We start from the raw sequence: 12,616 nt of genomic DNA, 5'->3' as shown, positions 1-12,616 counted from the left end.
TAGGTTGTGTTGATTTTGGCATTTGCTAGAGACCTCCTTGACAGATCAGTCTCTCTACCTTCTCATTCTCCAACACCACTCATCCTCTCATGCCTCTGCCTTACTCCTCAGGGCCCATCAAAGGCATGCCTGAAGGGAGGCAGGCACAGCGGGGAGGAACTTAGGTGAGCAGGAAAGTTGCATGATTCTTCCTACCTTATACATTGCAAGGGGACCCCAAAACTGACAGGTTGTTTTGGCTGGCATCATAAGCTGAGTCAACAAGAAGCTGGGTACCCAGACTCAGGAGTCCCATAAATGAGAGTTATCATTTATTGAGTACCTACTATATGCAGACACTATTGGATACTTTACATACATTCTCTCTATTTTTGGCAACAAATCTGCTGTCAAGGAAGATATTACTTTTCATCTTGTAGATGAGGAAATTGAAGCTAAATAAATTTCATATTTCACCGAGGTTAAGTAAATTGTCTGGTCCATGTCATAACCAGTCAGTAGCAGCGCAAAGTTCAAACCCTGACCTGTGTGACTCTGGAGGCCGATTCTGTCCACTCCCCAGCTCCCGATGAATTGCTCGGTCCCTTGTACCCATTCTCAGACCTCTGTCATACACACGAAGCAGTGTGCTTCGAGGCACCAGACAGTTGGAGGATCTGATGTACAGCTGCTGAGTGGGTGCACTTTGGTGCTGCTGTGCTGGGAGCCTAGGGTCCATGCTGGTTGTTCTCCCACCATCCTCATCTCTCCACATAACGGGGCGGCTGGCTCTGCTGTGGTGTCCTAGTGAGCAGAGTTGCAGAGGCTGGGCCTCTTTGAGTGCAGGAGACTGAAAGCCCACTACCCATGGTCTTGACCTTGGCTGAGGAGCTAGCCTTTCTGGTGAAGCTGCACAGGGAGCTCAGTGCAGGAATCTCTGGCTGCTGCCCAAGTAGTTCAGCGTCTCCCAGCTGTGGCGTCCCAGAGACGAAGGGGAGGTCACGCTCTGAGACCAATCCAGAGCTGGCAGACAGTAGGGGTGGTGTCTGAAGCTCCCAGGCTGAGCAGCTTTGCTGGGCTAGGACAGTAGCTATGAACTGGCTCTTCCAGGATGAGGCAGAGGCCTTGGGGAGGGACACTCTTGCTGTTACCTGCTAGGGCAGAAGAAAAAGCAAACTCCTACTCAGATCCCTTCAACTTGTGCTCTGTTCTGGCCCTGGGCCACCCTAACCTCTATCCCTGATGCAGCCCATCCCCGGCCCCAAGCAGTGCAGGGTAAGTGGGACCAGGGCCAAGGGGAGGTGGCAGCTGTGAAGAAGGTTTCCCAGAAAACTGGGCTATTGAGAAGCAGCCAGATGCGATGGATTTTCACTCGAATCTGGAGCCTCTCGGTGAGTCTCTTAACCTCTCCAAGTCTTAGTTTCCTCACCTCTAGAGCAGGGGCAGGCCGAAGGAGGAGCTGGGAGTGCGTCCGCACAAAACCCTGCACGTGGATATTTACAGCAGTCTTATTCATAATTGCTCAAATTTGGAAGCAACCAAGATGTCCTTCAGTAGGTGAATGGATAAATCAACTGTGGTACATCCAGGCAATGGAATATTATTCAGCACTAAAAAGAAATGAGCTGTCAAGCCATAAAAAGACATGGAGGAGCCCTAAATGCATATTACCAAGTAGGAGAAGCCAATCTGAAAGTCTACCCTCTGTATGATTCCCACTATAACACATTCTGGAAAAGGCAAAACTCTCAAGACAATAAAAAGATCAGCGTTTGCCGGGGGCTGAGGGTGGGGGCAAGGGATGAACAGATGGAGCACAGAGATTTTTAGGGAAGTGAAACTACTCTGTGCAATACTATAATGGTAGATACATGTCATTGTACGTTTGTCCAGACCCATAGAATGTACGTTACCAAGAGTGGCCCTAAGGTAAATGATGGGCTTTGGGTCATAATGATGTATCGAGGTAGGTTCATCAGTTGTAAATGATGTACCACTCTGGTGGTGGTCGATACTGGGGGAGGCTGTTCGTGTGTGGGGGAGCAGGGGCATACGGGGACTCTGTATATGTCTGCTTAATTTTGCTGTTAACCTAAAACTGCTCTCAAAAGTAAACTCATTTTAGAAAAGAGGAGTAGAAACGTGTGTCACACAGGCACATGTTTATATAATAAACACCAAATTTATAATCAATATACATTGATTATATAAAATCATATCAAGTGTCTGGCGTATTGTAGGTCGTGAGCCATGGTACCCATTGTCATCACAACGATTTTTCCTTGTTCCTTTTCTGTGTGTGATTTTTTTCCTGCTAGTAAAGAATATATGTTCATTATAAAAATTTAGACACTGGAAAAAAGGAAAAGCACTTGAAATCTCATCACTCAGAGCAAGCATGTCACCTTTCTAAATATCGCTCTGTATGATGTATGCATAGGTATGTGTATATTTTTGTATAATCAGGACCATAAGACACAACATTTTTCTCTTTAATGATATGCTTGTGGATCTCTTTCCAGGTTGACTAATATTAATCTACATCATCTTATAGAATTATTAAATAATATTTTATTTAAAAATATGTCATAACTCTAATGGGTTCCCTGTGGACGGATGTGGGGTATTTCTAGCATTTTGTTGTCATAAATGATGAACATTTTAATGAAGACATATTTAGATGCAAACAAGTATATACTCGGGATAAATTCCTGCAGGAAATTGGACCCACCAATAAGGCAAGAACTCTCTCGTTTACCCACATCCTCATTAATACTAAAATTTCCGACTTTGATGAACAATGTTCTTTTCTGAAATTAGAGAAGGACCTTAGAAGTTCAGATATTGTGGGGGAATAGGCAGGAAGGCATGGAGGAAAGAAGTCCTGGGCAGGCAGAGGTGCCCCTTCGAGGTGGGAGTGGGGGTTTCCCCTCTCCAGTCTCCATGTACACCTGGCACCTCACCTCTGCAGGTGACCTGGGGTAGGGCTTCAGCGGAGGGCTGAGGATGCATCAGGACTCCGTGGAGGTCTGGAGGAAGGTCAGTGGGCGCCGATGGGGTGTGCACAGATAGGCCTGAGGATGGGGGAGCGGGCAGGGTGGTACGGTGTGGGGTGGGGCAGGTCCTGCCCGGCCTGGGACAGATGGGCGCAGAGAGTGATGGAGGGCTCTGGGCTGTCACTGAGTAGCTGTCACTGAGTGGAGTGACCTCCAGCACAAGAATGGGGGACTCTCAAAGAAATAGCTGAGAAAGGAGCCAAGGCAGGGTCCCTGAGATTGAGGACTGTCCCCACTGACTTGCTCGGGAAGACCAGGACAACCCTTACTCTTGCTTTTAGAAAACTTTTGTAATGTTGTCATTTTCCAAATTGTTTTTGCAGATTTCTCTGTAGTGCCTAAGAACAAAATTATTTTAAAACTAAAAGCTACTTGTGTGCTTGTTTTGGAAATGATTAGCTGGGAGAAGGTTGGTGAGACCAAGCTTTCCCACCAGGAACTCGGGAGGGCGGGAGGGAATCCACATAGTGGGTGGTGGGAGGGGGCATGGGGATGGGGCTCGAACTGGGGCCTCCATGTGAAGCTTTACATTAAGAAGCGCATTTAATTCACATGGCAGCCCTACGAACTGCTATTATTCCCACTTTATAGCTGAGGAAATTAATGATCAGAGAAGTTCAATAACTCGCCAAGTTCAGGGAGTTGGTTGAACAGTGACTGGCGGCCAGCCCTTCCTCAGGGTCTATTCTCTTTCCATTATACGACATAACAGCCAGGTCCCTGAAGGGGAATGTGGAAGGTGGTAAGGCCTTCTCCCAGAAGGCCTGGGTGCCCGGAGAATGGTGTGGGGCTCCTGGACTCAGAGGCCGTCATGCTTTCCCTCAGGCTTCCGAAGTGGCTTTGGCCATGTGGGGTGAGTTGCTGCTCTTCACCGACCTGGGAGTGACTGCAAAGGAGGCCTGCGGGCTCACTGTAAAACAGACTCTGGCTCTTGGGTACCTCCCCCACCCTTACCCCATACCTCGGCTCCAGCTGGTGGAGGGGGCAGTTAGGTGGAAAGCTTCATGTTATCTTGGGATCTTGCATTAGGTCTAGGTGAAAGGGCCTGAGAGATCTTTATCAATGGAATGCCTCTGGTTCAGAAAATTAGCATCTCGGGTTATGCAGCAGATTGTGTGCATGTGTGTGTGTGTATGGTGAGGGCAACTGGGTGGAGAGGTGAAGCAGGAACTCACTTTGGCAGCCTTGGGGATTAAGGGGAGGTTTGTTGCTTCTGTGTTTTGGAAAAACAATCTTCTTGCACAGATAGTTCTGTCTGCTGGGTTCATCTCCTCTGTGCCGAAGTGGAGGAAGGAATGCCATCTCTGGCCATAGGTTGTGATGGCCTCTGGGTCTGACCCCCTTGTTTGAGATGGTGACTTTGACAATGACCTTTGGGAACCGGGAAGGCCAGAAGCGGGCCTGGTGGAGGTAGACAAGCGGTCCTGGCCTCAGCTCTGTACCCACTGGCCCCATCCTCTGTCCGTCTGCTTCTGGTCTCTGGAAATCTTCGGTGAGAAACCCCCATCTGTTTGGACCCAGGGGCTCTGGGTTCCCACTGTGGCCGTGGGTCTGTGCTATGTTGGGTCCTAACCTCCAGGACCTCAGAATATGACCTTATTTGGAAAGAGGGTAGTTGCAGGTGTAATTAGTTAAGCGCTGGTCCCCTAATCCAGTATGACTGGTGTCCTTATAAGACGATGACCATGTGAAGACAGAGGCACACAGGAAGAAGGCCATGTAAAGAGTTATGCAGCTGCAAGCCAAGAAACACCAGAGATTGCCAGCAAACCATCAGCAGCTCGGAAGGAACAAAGAAGGAGTCTCCCCCACATTTTTCAGAGGGAATGTGGCCCCGCCGACAACTTGATTTCAGACTTTGAGCTTCTAGAACTGAGAGACAGTAAGTTTCAGTATTAAGCCACGCAGTTCACGGTGCTTCGTTTCAGCAGCTCAGAAACAGAGTCTGGGAGCTGAGGGTGAGCCCTCGGAGCCTCCCCTCCTTCCTGGCTCCTCGGAGAAGGGCCCTCTTGTGGTTTGTTTCCATCATTCCTCCCTACAGTTGCTTCTTCTATTTCTATAGGCTCCAGCTGGAAGCACATTTTTTTCCCTCAAAACATTCGCGACAGAGCCTATAGCTAGGAATCCATCATTCCTCCCTACAGTTGCTTCTTCTATTTCCATAGGCTCCAGCTGGAAGCACGTTTTTTTTCCCTCAAAACATTCGCGACAGAGCCTATGGCTAGGAGGGAAGGATGGGCAGTTCTGTTTTACAGATGACAATAAAAAGGTCAAGAGGTGCCAGTTCTCCCTAAGACACAACAGTCAGAACCTAGGATCTTGCTCCCTAATCTTTTGCTGCCTCTCATGGGGGAGATCCTTGTCCTATCTATTCTGTAATGTCACAGCTCCCTGCGTCCTCTTGGCCCCTGCAATGAGGGACAGGAGTCACCGGAGTCTGATCCATTCTTTAAGCGCCCCGTAGCCTCCTGTGGCACGAAGTCTTCTCCGACTGCTGTGGCTGGCAGGCATCCTTGTCCTTTGAAAAGACTTCCCTTGAGATGCGCCCCTGCTTTGCGCCGTCTCGCTCATAAGTTGTCTTTGCACATGTGTGTCCTGTCTGCCCGGCTAGCCTGAGTCTTCCTCCTGTTTAATCATCTTCACCCTCAGGTGAGCACAGGGCACAGGGCAGTCCATGCTGAAGACATCGAAGCTTCTTCCAAAGGTGCTGTTGCTGCTCTCCGGGGAAGGAGAGCCCTTCCTGGGCCTGTATGGCCCTGTGTCACCCAAAGTCCCTCTTTCTTTCTTTATCCAGATTGAGCACCAGCTGAAGTCTGAGGAAGACAATAGATGCCAAGGGTAGAGGTTGGCTTAGCAGCACCTCGTGATAAGCGGCCTCGAGGGGAAGGTGGCCTCTGGGCGTACCCACTGGGTCCCAGTGGAACTCGACCTAGCCTTAGAGTCTCACCTGGGTGTCCCCACTCAGAGCATGTCAGGCCTGCAGCTACTAGTTGTGGTCTGTGGGGCTTACTTCTGTGTTTGGAGGAGGGCACGTTGGCTCTGACTTCACCTCTACAGGCCTAGAAGCCCCAGACTTGGCATTTAGGGGGGGCTGTCATGATGTACACCCATGGTTTTGCTCCAATCTGGGATTACATGGGGTCTGTTGGAACAGAATCATTGGTGTTCAAGGTGCTTTTTAAAAAATCCCAAAACATTCCTCTTGGAATCTTCTGTTTCCTAGTTCTGTCCAGCTTAGCATCAGGTCCATAAAAAAAAAAAAAATCTTTTTGAGATTTTGCTGCTGTTTTCAGGGGATGTGTGTGTCAGAATAAAACAGAACTGGGAGAGGAAGGAAAGGAGAGGGAGAGGGAAATCGAGAAAATCAGATGCAACTGTGTCAACAGTACAAGTTGCTGAGAGGAGGCTGGAGGACCTTCCCCTCTCCGAAGATGCTGTCCCCTTTGTGGGCTGGTGGCAGCACTTGCTGGCCACAGAGCTGGGAGAGCTTCCAATCCTTCCTCCTCCTCTGCATTTCCGCTTCTCAGCACCCCCTGAGCATTCCTCATGCTCAGAGGGCCGCCAGAGCTCCCAGGTGTGTATCCGGAGCAGAGCCCAAACAGTGCTGCTCTGTGTAGGCCCCGGCCTCAGTGCCGCCTTATCAAAGCCCTAGTGATTCTGGGTACTGCAGGCAGGGGCGACTTGGCCTGCACACCCCTCCTGTGCCCTTCCCCCACTAGGAGTGAGGCTGTCCTAGTGCTGGGCAGAGATCTCCCACTGGGGGGCCCCGAAAAGCATGTGGGCACTTGCCGGTGTATGGTCCATGCCTCAGAGAACTGGCTTCACCCATTCCATCTCCAGATGAGAGCTTGGCTTCTAGTAGGAGAGTCAGGAAGGCCTAGGCAAGGCGGGGTGTGAAGGTGGGGACATCAGTGGACATGAGGGATTTGAACAGCAGAGCTTCTAAATGCCATCGCAGATGTGGTTGGGAGCTTCAGACCACTGAGTCAGAAGGTCGCAGGACCGTGGAATCATCTCTCTGTGCCCCTGCATTTGTCAGGGGCCTCCCCTGAAGACGTTAGCGGCAAAATCTGTGTAAGGAATGTGGCCAGGTGCTCATCTTTGAGGGTGAAAGGGAAGCGGGCAGCTGGGGAGAATACGGATCTGATTCTAAAACTCCTAAAACAGTGAGAAGTGGTCCCCTTCCCCACCCCGAGATAGAGTCTGCTGTGGCAGCTTTCAAAAGAGAGTCTAAACGTGCTGACTTTGGAGTTTGTTAAAAGGAAGGAAAAGAGTGTCAGGAGGCTAAGCCTTCATCAGTCCAAAGTTATCCCCTTGTCCCCAGGTATCCGAACAAGTCCACGCTGTTGTGTCCCCCTGCCACAAACTCTGCTCACCCAAGCTCGTCCCCCTGCCCCCTTCCACTTTACCTCCCTTCTGCCAAGGAGGCTCCAGAGAGAGAGAGTCCTTGAGGAACCTGAAAGCTACTAGCAGCCAGCTCTGTCACCGAGCTATGTGTAATTGGGCACCTCGTTTTACCTCTCTGGGCCTCAGCTTCCCCATCTCTAATGTAGTCCCCGAGGCTCTTTTTAACAATGGTCATTAAGTCCTGCTTCCATGGAAGTGAACATTGTCTGTCAAATGTGTGTTTCCCCGCAAACTCCTGATTTGGAATGTGGTCTACAGGCTGTCTCAGCTGGGTTAGAGAGGCTACCCCCACATTTAGAGATGGGGCAGTTCAGACAGGTAACAGCTTTTCCTACAGCCTTTGTCTGTGGAGGCACTTTTAATTTGTGAAGACCTGTAACTATAAACATCCCGTGTACCAAGCAGGGCTGCTATGATCTATATTTTGCAGACTGACAGACAAAATGGGGCCCAGAAAAGTTAAGTCCTTCCCCAAGGATCCCTGGTCCCTGGTGATTAAATTCATATAAATTAGTAGAAAGAGCACCAGTCTGAAGCCAAATAACCTGACCTTGAAAAAGTCACTAGAGTCCCTAGGCCCCAATTTCCTGTCTGTAAAGTGGCAATAATAATGATTGCAAGGTCATACGAAATAATGGAGGGGAAAACAGTTTGCAAATGTGTACAGGCATACCTTGTTTTATTGTGCTTTGCAAATATTGCGTTTTTTACAAATTGAACATTTGTGGCAACTCTGGCTCGAGCAAGTCTGCTGGTGCCATTTTTCCAACAGCATTTACTCACTTCATGTCCCTGTGTCACATTTTGGTAATTCTCCCAATATTTCAAACTTTTTCATTATTACTGCATTTGTTATGGTGATCTGTGATCAGTGATTTGCGATATTACTATTGTAATTGTTTTGGGATGCCATGAACTGCACCCATATAAGATAGCCATTCCCGTTTCCTTCCCTCTCCTTGGGCCTCCCTATTCCCTGAGACACAACAGTAGTGAAATTAGGTCAATTAATGACCTGAAAATGACCTCTAAGTGTTCAAGTGAAAGGAAGAATTACACATCTCTCATTTTAAGTCAAAAATTAGAAATGATTAACCTTAGTGAGAAAGGCATGTCGAAAGCTGAGATAAGCCGCATGAATCAAACAGTAAGCCAGGCTGAGAAAGTGAAGAAAAAGTTCTTGAAGGAAATTAGAAATGCTACTCCAACGAAACATGAATGATAAAAAAGTGAAACAGCCTTATTACTGATATGGAGAAAGTTTTAGAAGTTGGAGAGAAGATCAAACCAGCCACAACATTCCCTTAAGCCGAAGCCTAATCCAGAGCAAGGCCCTAACTCTCCCCAATTCTGTGAAGGCTGAGAGAGGTGAGGAAGCTGTAGAAGAAATGTTCGAAGCTGGTTCGTAAGGTTTAAGGAAAGATGCTGTCTTCATGACATAAAAGTATGAAGTGAAACAGCCAGTGCTGATTTAAAAGTTACAGCAAGTTATCCAGAAGATCTGGCTAAGATAATTAATGAAGGTGGCTGCACTAAACAACAGATTTTCAATGTGGGTGAAAATAGCCTTTTATTGGGAAAAGATGTCATCTAGGAGTTCCACAGCTAGAGAAGTCAGTGCCTTGCTTCAAAGCTTCAAAGGACAGGTCGACTCACTTGTTAGGGGCTAATGCAGCTTTAAGTTGCATTAATGTAACTTTAAGTTGAAGCCAGTGCTTATTTACCATTCTGAAAAATCATAGGGCCCTAAAGAGTTATGTAAAGTCTACTCTGCCTGTGCTCTATACATAGAACAACAAAGCCTAGATGATGGTACATCTCTTTATATCATGGTTTACTGAATATTTTTAAGCCCCCTGCTGAGACCTATTGCTCAGAAAAAATGTCTTTCAAAATATTATGGTTCACTGTCGGTGCACCTGGTCACCAAGGGCTCTGATGGAGATGTACAATGAGATGAATGTTGTTTCCATGCCTGATGCTAACACAACATCCATTCTACAGCCCATGGATCAAGGAGTAATTTCAACTTTCAAGTTTGTTTTATTATTTAAGAAATACATTTTGTAAGGCAATAGCTGCCATAGATAGTGATTCTCTGATGGATCTAAGCAAAGTAAATTGAAAACCTGGAAAGGATTCACCATTCTATTTTTTTATTATTTATTATTATTTATGCCTATAGCACCTGATCTTCCTAGGTGGTCTCCCATCCAAGTACTAACCAGGCTCGACCCTGCTTAGCTTTCGAGATCAGACATCGGGCTTGTTCAGGGTGGCATGGCCATAGACCATGGACCATGGCTCCACTAGAGCATGAACCCAGGACCTTCTGCATGTAAAGCAGACGTGCTAACCACTACACTATGGAACCATGTCCAGGATTCACCATTCTATATGCCATTAAGAACATTTGTGATTAATGGGAAGAGGTCAACATATCAACATTAACAAGAGTTTGGAAAAAGTTGATTCCAACTCTCATGGATGACTGAGGAATTCAGGACTTCGTGAGGAAGTAACTACAGATGTGGTTGAAATAGCAAGAGAACTAGAATTAAGAGTGGAGCCTGAAGATGTGACCGAATTGCTTCAATCTTATGATAAAACTTTAAAGGATAAGGAATTGCTTCTAATGGATGAGCAAAGAAAGTGGTTTCTTTAGTGGAAACCACTCTTGAAGTGGAATCTACTCCTGAAGATTGTGAAGATTGTTGAAATGACAACAAAGGATTGAGAATGTTACATAAACTTAGTTGTTAAAGCAGCTGCAGGGTTTGAGAGTATTGACTCCAATTTTGAAAAAAGTTCTGTGGGTAAAATGCTATCAAACAGCATCACATGCTACAGAGAAATCAATGATGAAAGGAAGAGTCAATTGATGTGGCAAACTTTATTTACTTATTTTTTTAAGAGATTTCCATAGCTACCCCAACCTTCAGCAACCACCACACCGATGAGTTAGCAGCCATCAATGTTGAGGCAAGACCCTCCACCAGCAAAAAAATTACAACTCACTGAAGGCTCTGATGATGGTTAGCTTTTTTTTAAATCAATAAAGTATTTCTAAATTAATACATGTACAGTTTCTTAGATATAATGCTTTTGCATACTTAATAGATATGGTATAGTGTAAACATAACTTGTTTTCTCAGTATATACACTGAGAAATCAAAACACTTGTGTGACTTGCTTTATTGCGAGATTCACTTTATCGCAGAGATTTGGAACTGAACCGAGGCATGCCTCTAAAGCCCTTGTTAACTTTCACCATTTGTGGTGGCAGGTAGAGCAGGGTGTTGTTCTCATGTTCTCTCACCCTCCGCTACTCTCTCGCATGTTCTTCCCTCCTGGGGCTAAATGGATTCTCCCAAAGTTTTTCTCTGGGAAGCCTGGCCTCTCATTCCCGCTGTGGTTCTTTCCCTCCAGACTGTAAATTCACCTGCCACCCGGAGTGCCGCAATCTGATCCCTGGACTGCACAGGGAGCAGGAAGGCCCATCCCGGAACAGACCGTCTCCAGAAAGCACCCTCACTCCGACCTTCAGCCAGGTAGGCAGCAAGGCTTGAGGACCAGGCTGGGAATAGCCTTTGCAGGTGTCTTGGGCTCCACTGTCTCTCTCAGGAGCTCTGGTGAGCAGGAGGTGGCATGAATATTCCACCTGTGCTAGATCTTGAGGTCTCTGTCTGGCCAGGTGGAGTTCACGGACACACACTCGGATTCTGCACCCAATTCTGATGTGCGCGTGTGGAGTTTTCCCATACTACCAAAGCAATTCTGATACCAGCTGGGCATCTTAATATTCAACCCAATTCTGACACTCTGCATGTGCTCTTCCACCTTCAGAGGCCAATTAAAATTCCAGATTGTCACCTGAGTTTCTACCAACCAGCTATAGATTGGAGGTTACCACCACTCCCTTCTCGGGCTCCATTAATTTGCTGGAGCAGCTCACAAAATTGAGGAAAACATGTTACTTACCAGATCACCGGTTTATTATAAAAAGATATAACAGCCAGATGGAGGAGACGCGTAGGGCAAGGTATGTGGGAAGGGGTGTAGCACTTCCATACCTTCTCCGCACGCACCTCTCCTCCTGAATCTCCACATGTTCACCGACCTGGAAGCTCTCTGAACCCCATTCTTTTGTGTTTTTATGGAGACTTCATTACATAGACATCATTGATTGAATCATTGGCCATTAGTGATTAATTCAGCCTCCAGCCCCATTCCCCTCCTGGAGGTCATGGGGGGTGGAGCTGAAATTTCCAACCTTTTAATCACGTGATAGGTTCTCCTGACAGCTACACCCCATCTTTAGGTGGGGTCCAAAAGTCGCTTCAGTAACATAACAAGAGACACCTTGGTAGCTCTCATCACTTAGGAAATTCCAAGGGTTTTAGGAGCTCTGTGCCTGAAACTGTACAAAGACCAAATATGTATTTCGTATTGTAAATCTCAATATCACACACCCTTTTCCAAAAGACGGAGGGTGGGGGATGGAACAGAAACAGTGATGAAGAGAAGTCTGTAGGTACTTAGAAGTCCCCCACCGAACCTGGTTTGGCCTAGGGCTGTGAGCCGGAGGTGTTGGTATGGGTAGGAGTAATAGGGGTCCTGGAGAAGGCTCCTCAAGCTCCTTTGAGGCCTCATAGCCCTGGGGCAGTGGGGATGTTGGGGCTGCCAGCCAGGCCAGATCAACTTCAGAGGAGCTGGGCATGTGTTCTTTCCCGGTGTTAAAGGACCAGGAAATTGATCCCCAAAGCAGCTCTTGGTTCTGGGCTTTGCCAAGGCGCTTGAACCAGGATGTGTCTGAACTCTGATGTCTAGGATTTGGAAGGGCAACAGGAGAGCATTTTTTTTTTTTTGACTTTTACATCAAACAAGCACTTATTTCTCTACATCTGTGTGCCAAGCACTGATGAGAGTGGGGATAATAAATAATATATCACAGTATTTGTCTTCAGAGAGCTTACATTCTAGAAGAGGAGGCAGAATACAACCAAATAGTATGTATTGTGATGCATGTTGCCATAAAAATATGAATCAAGTGTTTTGAGTACACAGTGCAATTGTTTCTGTTAGGAAAAATCAGGGAGGAAAAAACCAGAGGAGGTGACATTTGATCTGCACCTTAATGTCGAAAGTTGCTGGTCAAGGAAGTAAGTGTCTCA

General features: G+C 47.0%; 1 protein-coding gene and 1 pseudogene across 1 annotated transcript in view; one reads left to right on the top strand and one right to left on the bottom strand.

Annotated features, from left to right (window-relative positions):
• The window catches only part of RASSF5 (Ras association domain family member 5), a 69,278-nt gene that overhangs the window by 16,500 nt on the left and 40,162 nt on the right, over positions 1 to 12,616 (top strand). Inside the window, exon 3 of the mRNA XM_006922831.2 lies at positions 10,872 to 10,993. Within this exon, the coding sequence (XP_006922893.1) occupies positions 10,872 to 10,993 (122 nt within the window). The remainder of the gene's footprint in view (positions 1 to 10,871; positions 10,994 to 12,616) is intronic.
• Positions 9,619 to 9,734, bottom strand: LOC112471866 (annotated as a pseudogene).

Source organism: Pteropus alecto, unplaced genomic scaffold (assembly GCF_000325575.1).
Source record: "Pteropus alecto unplaced genomic scaffold, ASM32557v1 scaffold359, whole genome shotgun sequence".
Lineage (NCBI taxonomy): Eukaryota > Metazoa > Chordata > Mammalia > Chiroptera > Pteropodidae > Pteropus > Pteropus alecto.
The sequence above is the reverse complement of the archived record's forward strand: the minus strand, read 5'-3'. Positions and strand labels throughout refer to the sequence as shown.